General features: G+C 39.2%; 1 protein-coding gene across 6 annotated transcripts in view; it reads left to right on the top strand.

The window, feature by feature from the left end:
• CTNNA3 (catenin alpha 3) overlaps positions 1-21,225 on the top strand; it is an 813,634-nt gene that overhangs the window by 653,133 nt on the left and 139,276 nt on the right. For all 6 annotated transcript variants that reach the window (XM_067552599.1, XM_067552600.1, XM_067552601.1 and 3 more), the window contains one exon: positions 4,085-4,236. In XM_067552599.1, the coding sequence (XP_067408700.1) occupies positions 4,085-4,236 (152 nt within the window). The remainder of the gene's footprint in view (positions 1-4,084; positions 4,237-21,225) is intronic.

Here is a 21,225-nt window from a genome sequence, read left to right as displayed (position 1 = left end):
TTATTACAAGTAAATGCGTTATTACACCTACTGGCACTAGGGCTACAGTGTAATACCTCCAATATAACAATTAAATTCAACTTTGAGCATAATATAGGCATGTGAAAAAGCAGACAACCTGCTCAAATATAGAGTGAAAAAAGTTCATTAATATTAGAGACAAGGTGGTGAGGCAATATATTTTATTGGACCAACTTCTGTTGCTGAGGGAGACAAGCTTTCAAGCCTCACCAAGCTTTCTTTTCAGTGAAGAGTTATCCTATATGTGGAAAATTCTGGGCTCCAGACTGTTTGCCTTAGGGACAATGAAGGTGGGGGAAGTACTGGCAGTTGTCTTGTTTGCCGGAGTTCTTCAAAGTTGTGGTTCTGAGGCAAACCACTTTCTGCAGTTGAATAAGCCAGTGGGTATATTAGAGGAAATTTGATCAGAAGTTGAGGTTATATGAAGCAATATTAGCTCCCACTGGATTTCCTCTCTGGCTGCTACTGTGCAGACACAAGGGGACTCAGCCATTGGCACAAGTGGGAGAATGAGTAGCATAGAGGACTCATGTAGACTCCTCTGCAGGCAGACAGCATTTTCCTTTCCCTGATGTGGATCCTTAGGATTCACCAGGTTAAACAGTCTCAACCCCTTACTCCAGGGGTTAGTTAGTTGGAAACTCATAGGATTAGACATGCACTACCGGGGCCAAAATATACTGAGGGAATGATGCAGTCACCCAGATCTAAATACATGCACAATATTAGTATTAATATTAGTAATTAATATTAATTAATTAGTATTAATTGGCAGCTTTATAATAACCCATATCGAATACCAGAATACCTTAGTCCCAGTTATTGCTGCAGTGATTTTGAAATGAAAAATTAAAGGCAATTGATGGACCTCACAATAAATGTGTTCCTCTCAGATTTGCCTCCATTATTGTAAATTGTTTTTTGCACAGGAAAGCTTGCAAACCGCAAATGACTTATGTCTGATATAATTAGCTTTGAGACACATTAATATTATCATTCCATTAGATAACAGTGTTATTAATGTGTGTCACCACTGAAGAGCCTGGAAGTAGACAAATGAGTCACTCTTATAGCTGGCCTTCAGTAAGGTTGGAGGGGGAGTCAGATCAGGCAAATTGTAAGTAAACTTTCTAGATTACAGACATGTCTAGCTAAAGCACAACAGCCCTTTGTACTCTTGTGGGTTAACAAAGGGAGTGGATAATGCAGGGGAAGGATGGAAAAGGGGTTCTCTGTATTAGTCCTTGGAATAATTTATGACGGAATAGAACGTTGGTCAATTTTTGTTCATTCCACTGTTTATAGAAAGGGAGGGCAGGAATAGGGTAGGAAGGGGTAGTCTGCGAAGGTGGGAGGCAGCATGTAAACAAGATTAGATAGCCTATTCTTTCTGAGATTGGGCAGCAGGCAGTTAGCAGTCATTGAAAATGCACTAGACAGAGTTCATGGGAATTAGATGACTCCCTGGTGCTGCAGTAAAGGAGACCTAATAGATATTATAACTAAGAGGAATCCTGCCACAGGCAAGCCCTTGAAAACATCCCAGAAGTTCCTACTGCACCAGTAGAGCTCTGCAGCTCCCTGAAACCTTTTACATTTGCCTTGGATTGCTTTGTTCCAAGTGACAGAAAGAGCTGAGTGTTGAACTTCACATAATCATTGTGTGAGGTGACTATTTAGTTCAAAATGACACTACTTCCCATTACCTAGCCATAAGTAGCTTTGCATAATTTTGTCTAACTGAAGCTATCAATATCTGTTCTTAAATTATGACAAGCCATTTAGATTCCTTTTAAAAATACAAATTTGAGGTTGTGTTAAGTAAAAGCTGAGCACTCTGTCTGTTAGCTATTCAATCTGATCACTGTTGAAAACCATCTTCATTACTTGCTGACAATTTCAGTGGAAGATCAGGAGTAGGAAGGGGAAGCTTTTACTTATTTGGAGTGACACTCCTCTGTATAGAAGTTTGGTGAAAAATAAGTTTGACAGTGGTTTTTTTCATGTATTTGATTAATATTAAGACTGCCTTTTCTATGAATGGCTGAGTTACCGCTATCAAGTGGGTCAAACATAATCTTTTCTTACTATCCTTGAATCTATACTCAAGTACAGCATGAAATAATGTTTTAAAAGCATTCACACAGACTATTATGTGAACCTAGAAAAATTATATAGAATGCTACACTGTTTGACTTTCACAATTACTATAGCTTGTACAGATTAGGGATTCTTATAAAGTTGTACGAGAAACTAACTTGTCTGATCTTTTACTTAAAATGCCTTTGAAGAAACTTATGCTTCTCACAAAGTTTTCCAGTAGGTTAAAAATAATTGAGGAAGGATTAGATGGGAATAAAAGTTTTGAACATCCCTGTTTCTAAAAGTCAATGGCATTCCCTTATACAATGCAGACAGAGGACCTAATTTTAAGATATAGCTGAACCCTGCAACTCCCATTGATTTCATGGGGAACTACAGGTGTTCGTTATTTCTGAAAATCAGGCCATAAAGAAACAGCTATCATCTTCACTCGGAGCATGATTCATTTCTGAAACAGCAATGCTGCTTTAATTAAAATGCAAATTTGAAAATCTGTCTTATAGCTATTTACATGTTTTGAAAGCCCCATAAAAATGAGAGCTTGGGTCGCAGATCATGAAGTCCTTATTGAGGCAGAGAAATACAGTACTGATCAGCATGGTATCTAATGTAAAACTTCCATAATTCATCATGAGCTTTGCTTGAATTACGACTGATCATATCAGAATTTATATACCTCAGATTACTTGTGTAACTGCAAAATAATGTTTCTGTCAAGTGGTGCTTTTCACACTCAGTAACACAACTGGACTTTGGTTTTCCATTGATTTTGAGAAAAAGCAAAACAACCAACCACATGAACAAGTATTTTGCTTACATGCTAGAATAAAAAAGGATCTGAAAGTTGAAGGTCTCCCATTCCCTAGGTTATATCGAGAGTTGGTGATCTAGAGTTGGTGATCAAAATATTTTTATGGAAAATTGCAGTTCTGCAAAACTTTAATTTTCCATGGAAAAATTCAATTTTGTCAAAATGTTTTGAGTTTTTCACTGGAAAAATCAAAATGAAGTATTTCATTTTGGGTCTGGGTGACCTGAATAAAACTATTTCAGTTTGTCGAATCAGATTAAAGTGTTTTACATTTTACATTCAGGTCACTTTAATATTAATCTGTGCTTGCCTAAACTGCCACAGTGCCTCATGGGATTTGTAGTTTGGATGCCTCTTACCCCCATTCTCTACTGGACTGGGATCCCTGGCTGCACTACATCTTTCCTGATGCTCCAGAGTCTCCCATCTGGTTGAACATGTACAGTGCATCAGGGAGGCATGTGACCTCAGTGCACCATAGGAGACGTAGTCTGGCATGGAAGTCCAACTCATAAATGAGAATGGGAGCATGAGACAATTGAACTACAACTCCAATAAATTAGCACAGCAGCTCAGGAGGACTCAAATTAATGTCAAACTGAGCCAAAATGGAATGTTTCTATTTGGTTCCAGTTTCTTGAATCAATCACTTTGATATTTTCAAAACAAAATTTTTTGGGACTTTCCTTTCTGTGAAAAACGTTGATATTTTAACTTTTTTGTCATAATTTCAGATGAAAACAAATGTTGAAATAGCAAAATTTCCTGTATGATGGAACTTTGAATCTTTCATCAGCCCTAGTCCTATTTTAACATTGCTTCATGTGCAAAATTCCTATTGAAGTAAATGGGTGCTTTGTGCAAAAATCAATATCGGGGTACCAGCCTCTATTTTTTCCTTTCCTATGTTTCTGTAGTCCCTCCATCCATTTCACCTCCCTGTATATCACCCTTCTTCTCTCTGTCCCTACCCAAACACCAATGCCACAAATGACAAAAATTGTTTCCATTGATAGTTGTTTTGTTATTTTCACATTTTAACTTTATTTTTAAAAGTTTTCATTCCACAAACTGAATTTTCCAGAAACCTATGAAAGATTGCCTCTTTATTTTTCACTTATTATTACTTTAAAAAAAATTATTTTACAGTGATTCCGGAGTTTGTTACTCAAGTCAATATTGCACTGGAGGGCTTAAGCAAGAACACAATGCATTTGTTTGATGACAATCAGTTTGTGGACATCTCAAAGAAGGTCTATGATACAATTCATAACATCAGATGTTCAGTCATGATGATTCGGGTAAGTTTCTTCATTCATACCTTTACTATTCATTAATAAGGTTATTCAGCAATGGAACATTCACAAGAATTTAAGGTAAATCAGGCGCCATTGCCACAAAGCTCAGATCCAGATTTGTATAGTTCTGGACTATGACTGTGCTTTGATTCTGGGTTACTTGGATAGACACGAGAATAATTCTAAAAGGCCAGAATCAATTATACAGAATAAGTATTATGTCAAAATGTCTCTCAGAAAAATCAAATGTTTTAAAAAGAAAATTAGCATAGAAAAAAATGTTTACTTAAGTGCTGACCGAGGCTGTACAACAAGTTGGGACTATGCACCAAGCAATGTTTGATGTATCCGGAATCCACTCAGAGTTCTGTCCTGAAAAGTTCTTAGTCTTGTTCACTGATCTGCTAGAGGGGGATTGTCACATGATCCTGGTAACCCCTTGTTAAAACTTTGTCACCCCCCAAACTGAAAGGAAGATTAGGCTGATTTCTTTCTGTCTGATAGCTTCACCCCATGTATGGATAGTGACAGAAGAACCTTGCCAAAGATCACTTATCTCAGGAGTTCACCAAAATACTTCAGAAAAGAAAATTATTGCCTTTGTGATGAACCGGATATTCCCCAAAACTTCTTCATGGCACAAATACCATTTTAAATGATGTAAGATGCACACTGTGTTACGCTCTCAATATGTTCAGTCTGTCTTTCAGAAATCAAGTATAAACATTCCAAACAACTTCACTTAATACGTTTGTGTGCCTGTGACTGTTGCCGTCTTTCCTGTTTATGCAGTTAAGAAGAAACTGTGAAAACAAAGTATTAGATTCTTCTCTCTGACACATCATACAGGGTTTATTACAGGCTCAAGTAAGCTTTTTTTTCTGATCCCCTTTTTTAAAACACCAATTAATTGGCTTTAATGGGAGCTGAGGTACTCAGGATCTTGTAGGATTGTGTCCTTATTGCTGTGGCTTCAGATATGAAACTCAGAATGAAAGTTCTATATTACTGTGCTTTCATTCCACCTATAATGGATTTTTTTTATTAACTGCGAGCAAGTTTCACTGTTGTTAGTAGTACTTAGCACTTACATGCTCAGTATTAAATGCTGCTCCACTTTGCCAATGCCATTGGACAAAGGGAGGGAAAGACAAGTTGCTGTGGAAATGAAGAGATGGTCATATTAACTCCACTTGTGGTGACTGGGGCCAAAGAGGGCATTTTTAACTCTGCTGAACTAGAGAAAATGAGGTTTGTTGGAAGGTGGCTGTTGCATTAATTTAGATGGATTATATGGGCCCACAGGGTCAAAGGTGTTAACATGACCCTGAAACTGGCATCAAATAGTTTTAAACAAGGGTTTAAGGTTTGGCATACAGAGTCCTAGTCTGCTTAGTACCATGGCAAACACACCATAAAAATATCTTTTCAATCCAGAAAAGAAGGAAAAATGGTTAAAACATTTGAAATGTAAAGTATTAAGTAAGACTTTCATTTTAACAACATTTCTTGTTCTCTTTCCCTTTAGTTGGAGAGAGGTTTTAGAAGGAAAAACCCCTTATGTGACAGTCTCTTAAATGGTAATTGGCTTTTGTGGGGGGAAAAAAGATACAGTTGAGATGGGCTGGAGTTTTTGTAGTTGCTGTTGTTTAAAGTCTGGTCTTGTTTTCTAAAAAACAAAACAAGAAAAAAAACACACAAAAGGGGGAGAGAAAGGAATGATGATAGGAAATGGAATTTATGTCTTTGCTGTTGGCTTTCACTTGCAGCCTCGCTGCTGGAAAAACACAGGCTCAGCATATGGTCTTATCAATTACTCCAAAACCTGCCAAACTTGTGCCAGCATCGGGCTGTTTGGGGCATCGCTTGTAGTTGCTTCTCCAGTCACAGGCTACAGCAGTGTAGCAAAATATGCAGTCTGGACTGCCTAAGCCTGACTTATTAAACACAAGTCAAAAGGAGAGAGCTAGGAACAAAAGGAAATCAGGTGAGGGAAGGAAGAAGACTTGGGGGGGTAGGAGGAGATGAAATCTCACATCTCAGGTAGTATTTGAGATTTAGCTGGAGCTGGGGGAGGTGTCAGTGTCATTTGTGTCTGGCCTTGACTGGTCACGACATCTCTTGAGTAGGATGAAGGAGGTCTGGCGTCCCAGGAGTATTTTGTCCAGTAATAGACCTAATTTCTGACACAATAATTTTGATTTACCGATTTCTGGTTCCACACTTTTTTTTGTTTACCAAGCATGATCTTAATACAGTCCCTGAAGTTCTATCCGTAGGCATTTTTTGTTTGGACTAATTCAGCCTTTCTGTCTTTTTTGCATTTTTTCCTATCAACGTTGTTTGTTGTTTTGATGCTCGCTTTTTACGGTTGAACTCACAATTAGGGTAAATTTGGAGGCCCAATTATGACAACATAATCTGTCTCCATTTATAATGAATTTCCTTTTGTAACAAAGGGTGTACATGCACGCACATGCACATTAAAAATAGACATCACTAGAAGTGGATTCAACTACATGTGAATGGTCACTAGAAAGCAAGGGACAACAAAGTTATGACAAAAGCTCAGGAGATCAAGAAAAGACTGTCATCAAACAGGATATCCGGACTTTTCTATGCATGAATTCCACTGTGCAAAGAGTGATGTGAGTGGCTTTTTAAAGGGTCCATGGAATGACAGCCACCGTTTCATCCTCCCCAAGTGACGTTTAATGCTGTATGCTGGCAAACAAAGAGTAAAGCATGGCATTTATTTTGAATAAGGATTCATTTGCATTCCTAATAAGAGACAGTCCAGTCAATGCTAGCTTATTTTAGTCTACCTATAAGGAGCTTTAGTAAATCTGATTTATTCAGGCATATGCAGTAACCATAGCAGCCAATATGAGGATATTTAAAGTGTTCTATAGCCAACTGTAGGAGCTCATTGATATTGTGCCAAAGAACAACGTGCTCCTGATTACAAGGGATTTCAATGCTAAAATGAGGAAAGGAATTTGTTGATCAAAATATAATTGGGAGATGTAAATGAAGACGGACACCAATTCACAGAGTTCTTTTCAACATCAAAGCAGAAGCTCTTCAGATCAGCTCCACAGGAACCATTTCAGGCATGTAATTGGAGAGAGAATATTTTAAAAAGTAGTTCTTAACTGCAGAATCCTGCCAGATCCCATTAATAACTCAGTCTATCAAAATTCAAGCTTCACCTCAGATGTGTAAAAACACTCACTGCAGCCATGCAGGTATAAACTGGAAAACACTGGAAAGATGCTTATTGCCAAATAGTATGTGTATTCCTGAACAGTTGTGGAGAGTGGGGGGGGTTGAATCTGGGTCTCCTACATCTCAGCTGAGTGCTCTAATCACCATGTTGTTAGGTATTGAATGTGGCAGTAGCAGAATGTGGCAGTAGCACCTCCTCCTTGTTTTTATTAATGGGAGCTAAGTCCCCCTGTAAATCTAGCTCAAAGCATCAAAATATTTGATTTTGAAAATATCAGAATGAACTATTTCAACATTTCCAAATGTTTTTTTCTGACCCAAAAAATTAACCAGATTTGGCTTGGATTCATGAAATGTTTCAGCCAAACTGAATTTGTGTTATTTCAGTCAAAAAAAAGTTTTTTGTCCAGAAAAGTTCATCTGACACTTGTACTATACTTGATCATTCTAGAAAGGATCAATTCTAACAGTCAAAACAGAATTTAGTTTGGAGATGTGGATTTTAGTAATATTCCTATAAGGAAATAACTTTAATTTTAGTATATGTTTTTCAAATGAAGGTAATGGGTGTGTGTGTGCACATGCGTGCACACTTGTGGTTGTGTTGATGGTGGCTATGAGGGATATTGAATTACTTTTGTTTAAAGGGGCAATGTTTGTCTGCAATTTTCAGTTTTCTCACAAAATGTAGGAGTTTTATAAAATGCAGGCACAATAGAACTGAGTAGTTGTGATGTGATCAGCACAAACCCTTCTTTCATTTGCAGCAGAATGCTAGTATGATACCAGCGCTGACAGCTAATTATTTTAACACAATTTTGTTTGGTGTGGTTTCATGTATGTTCTTCGTATCATTGGTGTCTATGCTTTTGTAATGTGAAATTCTTCTAAAATCAATGAAAACACTTGAAATAGCAGTACAGGACTGATGTGGTTCCTGTGCATAATTAAGCTTGTGACTTTCTTTGTGATGTTTATGGTTTGCACCTATGCAATGGGGGGAATAGATCTGTGTGTCTGTCTTTCTGTCATCATAATTATCTCCACGTATGTGTTTTGGATGCTAGTCTTAGGCAAATTATTTAACTGTTTTTACATTTGCAAAATGGGAATAATTCTTACCTAGTTCATAGGGTTGGCACGAGGATTAGTTCAATATGGATTTAAAGTAATTTGAGTCTAAGATATGAGGCTGTATAAATGTAAAATATTTTAAGTGTTAATATATTTTATTATTTGATTTTATTTGGATATTGTGGTTCTTCTTCGAGTAGTGCCCCTGTGGGTGCTACCCTTAGGTGTGCATGTGTCCCACATACCTTTGATCTGAGATTTTCATTAACAGTGTCCATTCGGTCTGTGCATACACTGCTGATACCCTCATGCCCCTCACCAAGACTATATATCAGGCTGTGGGAAGAACTGCCCTCAGTTCCTTCACAACCACCTCAGCCTGAGATGGAACTTAGCTTGTCCACATTGTGCATGCCTCGGCTGCTTTCTGAGTTCATTCTACTTAGTTTAGTTAGTTTGTTAGTAGTAATAGTTACTGGTTATTGAAAGATTGTTTTATTTCCTCTGTGGAAATCCCCCCTGTGAGGGGCATGACCAGGGTTTAAATATTGTCTTGCATGTAGACAGCCTATCCCAGTCAGCGACACATTGTAAGGACATTCGCTGCCTGGGAGAGTCACACTTCTGTGGGATGTGAAACTTCTGTTTTATCCCTCAAATCCAGGGCATGGAAGAACTGGGAAATCAAGCTGCGACTGTTAATGATTGAGCGCTCTCTTCGCCCCACTTCAGAGCCTGGTATATCTGTCCCTGGGGGTCCCTAGTGCTCCTTTGAGTTCAGTTCAACAATCCCCTAGCAAGGGAGAAGCCTTAGCGATCATAAGAAGAGGAACCCCAATTCACCTTTTAAGGTACCCACCTCAGACCTCTCTCTTCAACCAGGTCAACAGCCTCAGAGACTTCATCCTTAAGGCTCAGTACAATAGAGGTAAAGGGCTGCTCCAGTATCAGCGAGACAGGAAAATCCTGTAGCTCTAAGAGTAAATGTGATTCTGAGAAGGCTCTGGTACCATCTAGTGGAGATGGTCAGAGCAAACACAGAAGATTGGTACTGTCAGACTTATTCCCTCTCCCAGTACCCTTATTAAGCTCCTCAGTACCATGTAAAACTAATCTACATCTACATGTACCTCCATCTACATCACCAGTTACTGGCCAGGACATCTATTCAGGCAGCTCTTGATTCCACAGATACCGCAGCCCATTCCATTTTCACAGCAGTGGTGATGCACAAGGCAAAGAGGGATAGATTCCAGAGAGAAAACAACCTCTAACCATCCCAATACAAGTTTGCAGCAAGCTTCATCTTTAAAGCATCAGTTTTGACTGGATGGTTGAGTGTTCAGAGCCTCACTTCTCTTTAGTTTGTCAGCTACAATGATTTGCCCACCTCTCCCCATTTGAGGTCTGATTGTCTCATTTCTGACAAGCATGGGAGGATATCACCTCAGACAGAAGGGTGCTGCAAATAATATCAGGCTATACCATCCATTTTACCTGCCTTCTTCCTCCTCATTCCCATTCTCTGTTCCTCCAGGTGCCCTTCTCACAACTTCCTACTAAGAAAGGGGGTGAACTCCCTTCTTTTGTTTAGGAGTGATAAAGCTGGTCCCTGTTCAGCAGAGGGAAAAGGGTCTTCTACTCAAAGTACTCCCTTGTCCCAAAGAAAAATGCAGGATGGAGACCAGTCTTAGATGTAAGACTCCTAAACAAATTTGTGAGGTCTCAAAAGTTCAGGATGGTGATTTTGGTAGCTATAATTGCTTCTCTACATTCAGGGGATTGGTTTTGGGCCATTGACCTTCAAGACACATAGTTAAGGTTAAGATTTTATCATGGTTTATTTTTAATAAAAGTCAGACAGGTCCTGGGCAATAAATAAAAATTCACAGAAGCCTGTGACCTGTCTAAAAATAATGGAGAGAGGGACTATTGAAGCCCGAGCCCAGCTTGTTTGGGGGAGAGAAAAGATCCTGAGCCCTGCTGTGGGAGAGGGGTGCTTCAGCACCCATCATAGCAGCTGACAGCTCTGGGGCCACTGCCACCCATGGTAGCTAATCGCTCCAGGGCTGGTGGCTGGAAGCTCCAAGCCCCCATCTTGGGGACTGAAGCAGAAGCAGAAAATGTCCCAGAGATTACTGAAAGTAACAGAATTGATAACCATGAGGACAAAATACTATCCTTACACACAGTTCCATACAGTGATGCACCCATCCCACAGAAAGTTCCTGTATTTTGTCATAGTCCTGTATCATTCTCAGTACCAGATACTCCATTTTGGTCTCTCCTTGGCTCTGAGAATATTTTCAAAGGTTCTATCGGTGGTAGCTGCCTACCTGTGTTGTTAGGTGACCGTAATACTCCTGTACTTTAACAATTGGTTGCTCAAGGCTCAGTCATACCCATAAGAGTTGTCTGCCACATGGAAGCATTTTCTCTGTTCTTGAACTTGAATCTTCAATTGGATGTGGGAATATCCATGCTACTTCCCATTCAGAATGTACAATGTAGAGGAGCATCCCTGGATTCCTTGGCATCCAGGGCCTCCCTTCCAATGGACAGATGCTATCGCACCTTGTCAGAACAAGTCAAGGGATGCCACAGACGTCAGACAGAAACTTTCTTAAACTTCTAGTTTTCATGGTGGCTTGCACTTTTGTGACAGAACATGTGAAATTATGCTTTCATTGTTTCTATGGCTATCACAGATCAATTTACTCACCAAACACACAGCCTAGACAAACAGGTGTCATTTCCTCAACCAGTCAGATCCCTAGACTGATGAAAGGTTCATCACAAGTAGGGGTGGAGGTCATCTTCCTCCAACCAATGCCATGGTAATCGTAACCACAGATGCATGTTTTCCGATGGGGAGCACACCTTGATGCTCTAACAATACAAGGCAGCGAGATCTCTTCCCTCAGTACCAAAGCAATAAAATTATGGATGCATGAGAATTTCAGCAATGTACCTCTCAGGAAGGCAAAATGTCACAACCAATGCTCTCAGAAGGTGTCTTTTCCCAAGAATATGAATGGGAGTTGGAGTTCCAGGTTCTTGTCGGCCTATTTCAGACAGAGATTTCTAGAAGTGGATCTCTTTGCCATAGTTATGAACAAAAAATGCCATCTATTCTGTTCAAGGGGGGGATTTAGGTCACAATTCTTGAGGAACATCTTCCTCCTCACTTGGCCAAAGAAGCTATTTTGTGAATTTCCTCTGACATCTCTGATTCTCAAAGTAATGAACAAAATCAGAGAGGAGATGACCAGAGTTATCATAATAGCCTTGATGTGGTCAAGGTTGGTGTAGTTTCTTTACCTCTTTTGCATAGCTCTTTGATAAATCTTTCAATCACTGCTCAGCTCCTCTACCACGGTGCAAATCAACTGCTGCACTCCAATCTGAACATTCTCAATCTCAAGGCACAGCTCCTCAATTGTTCACCGGATTAGAGTAGGTCTGTTCTGGAGAGGTGCACCTAATATTATTAAGTGGTGGGAAAGATTCTACCAGAAAGACTTACTTTCAAAATTGGAGATGAGTTAGTCAATGAATTCCAGAATGCTGTCCCTGAACCTCACTGTTCTGGAATACCTGCTTCAACTAAAGAGAATGGAATTGTCACTTGGTTCATTTGGCTGCCTTAGCAGCCTTTCATACCACTGTTGAGGGATTCTTGCTGTCTGCTCACCATACAACTGTAAGGTTCATGAAAAGTCTGAGTAATCTCTTCCCACTGGTGAAAGTCCCCACTCCAGTTTGGGTTCCTAATCTCCTAAAATCTCCTTTTGAACCAATGGCTATCTACACTTTACTGAATTTGCTCATGGAAACTGCCTCCTTAGTGGCTATTACATCAGCCTGCAGAATTGGAGAGACTGAAATCTTAATGAAGATCCTCTTTTCACAGTATTATACAAGAACAATGTTTCCTTATGACTACTCTCCAGATTTCTTCCTTAAGTGTCTTCTGAGTTTCATCTGAATCAGATAACTTACCTACCAGTCTTCTTTCCAAAACCACATAATTCCAACCTGGAGACCGCCTTCCATATTGTAGATGTCAGGAGGGCATTAGCCTTCCATATAGCTAGGACTAATTCTTTTGTAATTCTCCTAGACTGTTCATTTTGTTTGCAGACAGATCTAAAGGTTCTGCAATTTCTACCCACAGACTATCAAAATGGGTTTTGGGGTGTATTAAAGCTTGTTGCAGTGTTGCCAGCATTCCACCCCCTGCTGGCATGTCAGTTCACTTGACAAGGTCACAGTGTACCTATGGCTCTACTTTAAAATGTCCCAGTATCTGAGATCTGCAGAGCTGCTACATATCTTCTCCAAGCACTATGCCTTAACTGATGCCTCTTCAGCTGATGAGGCAGTTGAAAATGCAATACTTTCGTCTGTGCTGGACTTAATTCCAAAACTTCCTCCTCCTACGGGGACACTGCTCGGGGGGTCACCTGAAGTGGAGCACCCATAAGGACGCTACTTTGAAGAAGAAAGAGGTTACTCACACTGTGCAGTAACTGTAGTTTTCTGAGTTGTGGCCCCCTATGGGTGCTCCACTACCTACCTGCCTTCCCCTCTGCTTTGGAATTTCCTTCTGAAACTCAGTGGAGAAGGAACTGAGGACAGTTTGCCTGTGCAGCCTGATATAGCCTTGGTACAGGGCATGAAGATAGCAGTGGGCCAAACAGACATTGCTAATGAAAATCTCTAATCATAGGCACCTGGGGCACATGCACACCTGAAATGGAACACCCAGAGGGGGACACATCTCTAAGAACTACAGTAATTGCACAGTGCGAGTAACCTCTCTTTTTAGGAGTTTTTTTTTCTCTCTCTCTTACCTGTATTATTTCACAATACAGTGCTTGCTTGGTGGTTGACATTCATAATCAAATCCACAGATCCCTGCCACTGTTTTTTTCTATATGAAGCATATTCTTTTCCACTTCTTTAATAACATCATGTTCTTGTGACACATTATTGGATTGGATGATACCCTGATATGTCTAAAGTGAGCCCAGGTGGCCAATTCTTAGCTGGTGTACATCAGTGATGTAAAGCCATTGACTTAAATGAAATAATGCCAGTTTATATCACCCAAGGATCTGCTGAGGTTCTATAATTAATTTAAGTGCAGTGGAATAGTGCCCAGTTATTCAAGCATACGTTATACAAGCATATAGTCTAGTAATTGGATAAGAACATTTAAGCTGTTTCCTTCTCTTGGATAGCTAAAGATTGCCTGTCAGTTTGTCTGCCTGTGTTGTTTACTTCACTTTGGTCTGATCTAGTACATTGCTGTCTTGTGTATTGCTCACTTAAGATTGTCCCTTTGATGCTTTTGTATGATGGATTGTTCCCAACAAAAAAGCACAGTGCTTTCATCTCTGGCTGCCACGTTTGTTCTTGAAACTTTTTCCTGATACTGAGCTGGTCTGTTCCTTTCCACTTTTCCACTATTTTGAGTCCTTTAAATTTACAACCAAAGCCTAGAAATAACCTCTGTTTCCTTGGAGACTTTTATACCCGGAAAGCTATTAAAGAGAGCTTCCATTCTGTAATTATTATTATAGTAGTGGGATAGCAAGGCATAGAGCTAAAGGTCATTTTCTGGGCCCTATGTAATACTTCCATTTGTCTTTTCCAGCTAGTGATTATTGTAAGCTTTTGCATTGCTCGTTTATATTTTTCTGTTCCCTTGGTTGCTGCTTTGCCTGGCTTTCTCTCTAAGCCTGAATTCTGTTCTCTATAAAAAAAATCCTGTAGAATTTATTTGAAAATAACCTTTGTGTAGATTTATTTTTGAATAATCTTACAGAATGCTATATCAGAAATATAATGATCTATCACATTGTATAGGAAGGTCAATTCAGTTTTCTATATTAAATTATATAAGGCAGATCCTCTGCTGGTGCAAATTGTTATATCTATTGACTTCAATGACAACTTACACCAGCTGTCAATCTACCACTATTTGTGTCTGGAATATTTGTATAGAACTATATTTTTTTAAATTCCTGTTAAATTCTGAAGAATGTTCTAAATTGTAATATTAAGACACAGCCCCTAGAAGGATAGGTGCAGAGCTTCTTTGCCCGAACATGAGCTTCTGAAGGTATCATGCCTTCAGTATGCACAGTGTCTAGATTTTGTGTCGCTGTCTTCCTGCACTTGGTGAAGGAATTAAACAGTCAGAACACTCTCTTTCCCTCATGACAGAGGTATTCTGTGAGGGCCATTCTGTGAGGGCCTCTCTGTTGTCCCTTTATGCTGCTGGAGTAATGTAAAGGGGCCTCACTGTGAGAGACAGAGAATTTAGGTAACTGCCTCCAGGATTCTTGGTAGAATCCCATCCTTTTGGGAGACTAACAGCAGCACTAGTACTGGCCTACATATGCTCCTTGGGCTCTCCCCATCCCTTGTGAGCTCATGCAGGGACTAGACACAACCTGAGTGATTTTGTTTATTTTACTTCTGTCTTCAGTACATTCTCCACTACACATCAGGATGAATTCATGTATAGATTAATGACTTCTCCTCTTGCTGGTCTTCCTTTGTCTCGGGGCTAGCTGTCTGTCTATGTTTTATTAAGATGGTGATGATGAAGAGATATGTGATATTTTACTACCTCTTATGCACTGGACTAAGGCAGTGACTACCACTTTTACAACAAGTAAGTGGATGGATTGGTGTGTGTCTATTCAAACCTTTATCAAAGTGTGTTCTCCACTGGACATTGCAACCACCACAGAATCCTAAAAAGTAGCATTGGAATGGACCTCAAGAAATATCTAGTCTATCCTGTTCTTAACACTTCCAAGGATGAGAATCCCACAACCTCCATTGGAAGTCCATTCCCATGCTTAATTATCCTTATGGTTAGAAAGTTTTTTGCCCCCCTAATATCTAACCTGAATCTCCATTACTTCAGACTAAGTTGACTATGTCTGGTCCAACCCTCAGTGGCTGTAAAGAACAATTGATCACCCTCCTCTTTATAATGGCCTTGTACATATTTGAAGACTGCAATGTCCCTCTCCAGCCTCCTTTTCTTCTCTAGATTAAACATGCCCAATTCTTTCAACCTTTCTTGGTAGGTCATGTTTTCTAAACCTCTTATATTTGTTGCTCTCCTCTGGACTCTTTCCAATTTATCCACATTTTTCCTACAGCTTGAAGTCCAAAACTGGGACACAGTCTCCAGTTTAAGGCCTCACCAGTGCCAAGTAGAGTGGAGCGGTTACCTCCGAGGTCTTACATATGACACTTCTGCTAATACATTGCAGAATGACATTTGCTTTTTTATCGCAGTATCACACTGTTGACTGGTATTAAATTTATAATCCATTTTAACCTCAGTTCTTTTCTGCTGTACTGGTGCCAAGCCAGTTATTTTCCATTTTGTATTTTTATATTTGATTTTCCCTTCCTAAGTATAGTACTTTGCGCCCTTGTCTTTACTGAATTTCATATAATCAATTTCAGACCAATTCTCTAATTTATCAAGCTAATTCTGTATTCTGGTCCTGTCCTCCAAATGCTTGCAACCCCTCCAAACTTGGTGTCATCCACACATTTTATAAGTATACTCTTCACTCCACCATCCAAGTCGTTAATGAAAATCTTGAATAGTATTGGCCCCAAGTCACACCTCTGTCTTGTCCTCCCAGTTTGACAGTGAACCATACATTTTGAATGAGTGCAGTTTTTTCACTAGTTAGGCACTCCCTCCCCTTATAGTAGTTTCATCTAGACTATATTTACCTAGTTTGCTTATGAGACTGTCATGTGGGTCTGTCAAAAACCTTACTAAAGTCCAGTTATATTATATCTACCTTTCCCCCATCCAACATGCCAGTAATCCTGTCAGGTTTTGCATGATTTATTCTTGATGTTAGATCCATACTGGCTATTACTTATCACCTTATTATCCTCTGGGTTTGAACAAATAGATTGTTTAATAATTGTTCCAGCATCTTTCCAGGTATCGAAGTTAAGCTTACTTGTCTATAGTTCATTGGGTCCTCCTTTTTCCTTTTTTTAAAGATAGGTACTATGTTTGTCCTTCTCTAGTCCTCTGGGAGCTCACCAGTCTTCCATGAATTCTTGAAGATAATGGTTCAGAGATTGCTTTTGCTAGTTCCTTAAGTAAGTCCAGATGAATTTCATAAGGCTCTGCTAACTTGAATACATCTGATTTATTTAAGCGTTCTTTAGCCTGTTCTTTCCCTTTATGGCCCAAGATCCTTCTCCCTTGTTAATTGTATTAAGCATGTGGTCACAATTAATGTTTTTTGTGATGGGATTGTAATCCATATGGGATTGCAACATTATATACGTTAGGGCCCTGTTGTCTGAGTCTGACACTGAATGAGAGAGACATTAATGGGCCATCAAAATTGAGCAACTCTTCCCTATAGGAACAATTGTTCCAAGGAGTGAACAGGTTCAAGGAAACTGGTTTGATTCCAGGGGGCTGGCACTTCGAACATCTGACAGGGGCTTTGAAGCCCGCCAGTGAATCACGTGACAGAGGAGATAAAAACCTTACTATGGTCAGGATCTGCTCCTTTCTGTCTCTCATTGGCTGAACATCACCAGGAAGAAGGAGAAAGAAGGCAAGGAGGGGGCCTGCCTTCCTTGATACGTGGACTGGGCTAAAGGGCTCACAGAAGAGGTGAGAATAGATTTGGGGGATATTAGGCTTTTATTGTTTTATCTAAAGATTTGTAACTTGTGTATGCTTTGAAAGTAAGTTACAATGGTTTTAAACCTTCCCTTGAAAAGCCGGCATTTCTTGCTTTAACTGTCATGCAGTCTGCAAAGTGGTCAGCTAGCATCCAGAATGCTCACAGGGTTGACTCCAGGAGAGCATGCATCAGCTACTGGAGACGCTTGAGAGGTTCAGCGTTCATTCCAGGGCCAATGTTAGTTGAACTGCAAGATTTCCCACCCCTAGGAGTGGTGCCAAAAAGCAATCTGCACCCCAGGAGTGTGCTTGAGAGGCCGGAACTATTGGCAGTCTTTGGACTCTGCTCAGACCTAGCTGGCTTGAAAGTATGTGGAACCCAAAGATTTAGTCTAATACAGCAGATGGGTGACCATCCACGAGGTGGGATTCAGCCGAGCCTGTTAACAAGTCCTTGTCCAAGTCCCTGGGATGGAGTCTGTGGATTATCTCTGGCGCTCATCTTGGGGAGCCCAGAACTGTAAGCCACTATGTTGTCTCTCTGTCTTATCAAGAAAGAGCTTTGCTATAGCTTTAACTATATGACCATTCCCTGCCATACTAGCCTGTCTGCCTTACCAACACACTCCTCAAAACTCAGTCTAAACCTTGCCTTGCAGTTAACATTAAATGAATCTCACTTCCTGAGTTTTCTAGAGACATCTCTATAAAGTGTCCAGTCCCTGTCACTGGACGCTCACAGAAATTGTCAGCTGTCTCCAAAGAGACAGTATACACATACACACATGAGCTTGTTATACACTCTACCTTAATACATATCTCTGAATGGTTTATAATAAAACCAAGAAGTTTATTAATAAAGAACATAGATTTAAATGATACTGAGGAAGAGAAAGAGACAGGTATGGTTACAAATAGAACAAAATAACATGTTATATAATTACTGAAACATAATTTTAGCAAGTTACAATCTTTAACTAAGCAGCTTGCTTGCTGACATCAAGCTACCAGCAGTTCAGGCAGAAGGATCCACCATTCACAGAATCAGAGGCTGCTGGTCCTTTTGTCCCCTAAGTGATGGATAACTAGTGGGTTTTTTTCCCCCTTTATCTTAGTCCAATAAACATTTGAAATATATTCTTTTGAAGTGTATCCTCAGATAAAGTTCTTCTCCTCTGCTAATGTGCAGACAGCATGCTCTCTTCATCCTTTTGTGAATTAGCTCTTTCTGTTCGTTTGATTACCTTGTTTACCTTAAATGCAAATGTACTTCCATTGTTTCTGGTTTACAGCTTGACCCTGGCAGACTGGCAAATCCAAATTCCTTTGTCTAGGACAAACCTGTTTATCTGCTCTACTCAGATTGGTTGATCTGACCATATTTTAGGAACATATTTCCAGTACACATATGTAACTCTTTACTCCCTATTTTAAAGAAACAAAAGAAACCCCCATAGTTTTTGATATTTGCAAAATACTAAAATCACAAGAACATTTTGTAGAGGCATTTTTCTCCAATTCTATATCAAATATTGTATTATTTATTCTTTAAACGCACAATAAAATGGCCATCAAGCCTCTCTAAGGAGAATTCCAGACAGTGGGGGGAGAGAGAGAGAGAGAAGCCCCTGTTAAGATGAATGAGAACTGTATAGCTTGGAGAACAGTGATATACATTTTCATCATGGCCTAGCTATCATATTTGACATGTTAAGTCCCATTTGAAAAAGGAACTGAGCAAACATTGTACAATTGAGAAGTAAAAAAATCTAAATGATTTTTGTGGAAGGACTGCGGGGATATATAACACTTTTAAACAACTGTTTCTAGCCTGCTAGTTTAAAAACCAGTAGCACAATTCACAGAAAGCCAGACACATAAATTATTGTTGCCATATCTCCTTACCAGAAAGAGCAGATATGCCACAGACATCCACTGAATCAGATAATATCCTGTATGTCTCAATTGAGAACTTGATCGTGAAAGAAGATTTGGTACAGAAGTTTGAACAAATTGTCAAGTGGCACCCACAGCTGATACCTTTTCCAGGAGAAAATACAGTTCTGTTTTACTAGTTCACATGTGATGCGAACAGCAGATGAGAATTAAGAAGCACTATAAGAAATTTCCTGAGAGGAACGAGTATTGTTGAGCCTATTGAAGCATAAGGCATATCCTGAGCACTGAGCTGTTTTAGCCAGACATCTCCTACTAAAGTCAATGAGAGATGGACAGCTAACATCCCTTGTGCCGCTGCATTCTGCCCTACTTAAGAGGGCAGTGTGTAACAGTGCCTCCAGAGAAGCAGTGTAGGAAGGAATCCTGCTTCAGAGAGGCCCCTTCCCCTGCTCCCCCAGTTGCTTTAGGGGGTATTAATCTGTAGATTACTATCCCTTATATCTAGACAATGTGACGGGAAGCTCCAATGCCTCAACCTCCTCAGCAGCAGCTTAACCACTTGCACCTGTACCAGTCCTACTCTCCTTTAAGTCTCTACATGGGTGTGTGTACCTTAAACCAGGATTTGTCCCATTATTAATATCAATGTGTTATCCTCTCCCCATACTGTAGCAGAGATGTCAACATTTAGTTATTTTTAAAATGAGTACAATCATTCGTGAATGTGAACCATTTTTACTTTCAATCTTGGGTATTTTGAAGTATTATCAGTTGTAGATAACAACATGTGAAACTAACTTTTGAAATTAAAAGCTGGGGAAAAAATAAAATGAAAGAGAAAAAAGTTTGGAAAAAGAAAACTTAAAAAAATATTCTTGTAAGCCATTGTAGTTTTTTCAGAGATCTCTGTGGTTTGGCATCAAGGAGAAAAAGATGAAGAACACAAATACAAATGTGGTGGGACACATTTTCAGAAGCAGCCTTTCTGTTTGCCTGTTTAAAGTATAATAAGGGTGCTAGCTCACCACAAAGAGGTCTCATTTATTTTGTTTAACTTCTGTTTTAATTTAAAAATCAATACATAGTACAGGTAAAAATAGTTCAGTCATTTTCTATTTCTGATTTGCAGCAAAGTAATAGTCATCCATCATAAGAATATAATGTGAGAAGTTGGTTGGTTGTTAAAAGGACAAAAAAAGAATTAGATATAAAAGTTCTGTGTCCTCTAGTATTTTGTTAGGAATAGTTGCAATTAGTACATTAATGTTATTACTATCAGAATGTGTTTTAGTATCATAGGAATTATGAATAGAAAAGACTTAAGTCATCTAGTGCGTCACATTTGAAGGGTGGAATTGTTCCCCACAGTACTTTTTCTAATATACTGCTCAGTCTAGCTTTAAAGGTGACCTGTAAAGGGAGAATAAAAAATTGTTTGTGACCTTTTTTGCTTTTTTATGATGTGTAAAAAGTTTTTTCCTTCTGCTTCTCTTCCACATTTGGAATCTACATTCCTGTACCTTAGGCACTATAGATATTAGGACATCACATGTACCAAGCTAATGAAATTGGATTAAGAGGAGAACTGATTTTTATTCAGACTGTTCAGAAAATTTTGGGGGGAGGGGGTTGTTTGAATGTTTTTGTTTTTGATAATACATAACAGAAAATATCTCTTTATTAAAGATTCAACAACTCTGCTCCTCAGCAGGGCTGAGAGATCACATTTTGCATTTCTGAGACTCCCAGCTAGTTGTCCAGCAAAAGCGGGAGAGACCAGACTTCACAATTCTGGAATTTTTAAAGCTTAAAAAAACAAAAAGTTATCTTCTGGGGTTTTGTTTTAGTTTTTTAATCTGAAACCTCCAGGCCTTTACGCACAAGGAAGGAAAAAAGGCACAAATCTTTTATTTCACCCTTTTCCAGGTCACTTTTAAATTAACCAACTTATGCGGTTTTCATCAGTCAATGTTTTTCTCCTGCTTTAATGCTATCCATTTATCTCAAATAATAATGTAGTGATACAATAATCATTCAATTATGTATTTCATCACCATAGAGTTTCAAAAAAATTTTTGTACTTCTTG

The sequence above is a fragment of the Emydura macquarii genome, unplaced genomic scaffold (genome assembly GCF_026122565.2).
Source record: "Emydura macquarii macquarii isolate MOO-44397 ecotype Brisbane River unplaced genomic scaffold, CSIRO-AGI_Emac_v2 contig_1390, whole genome shotgun sequence".
Classification (NCBI taxonomy): Eukaryota; Metazoa; Chordata; order Testudines; family Chelidae; genus Emydura; species Emydura macquarii.
This window is presented reverse-complemented; position numbering and strand designations above follow the sequence as displayed.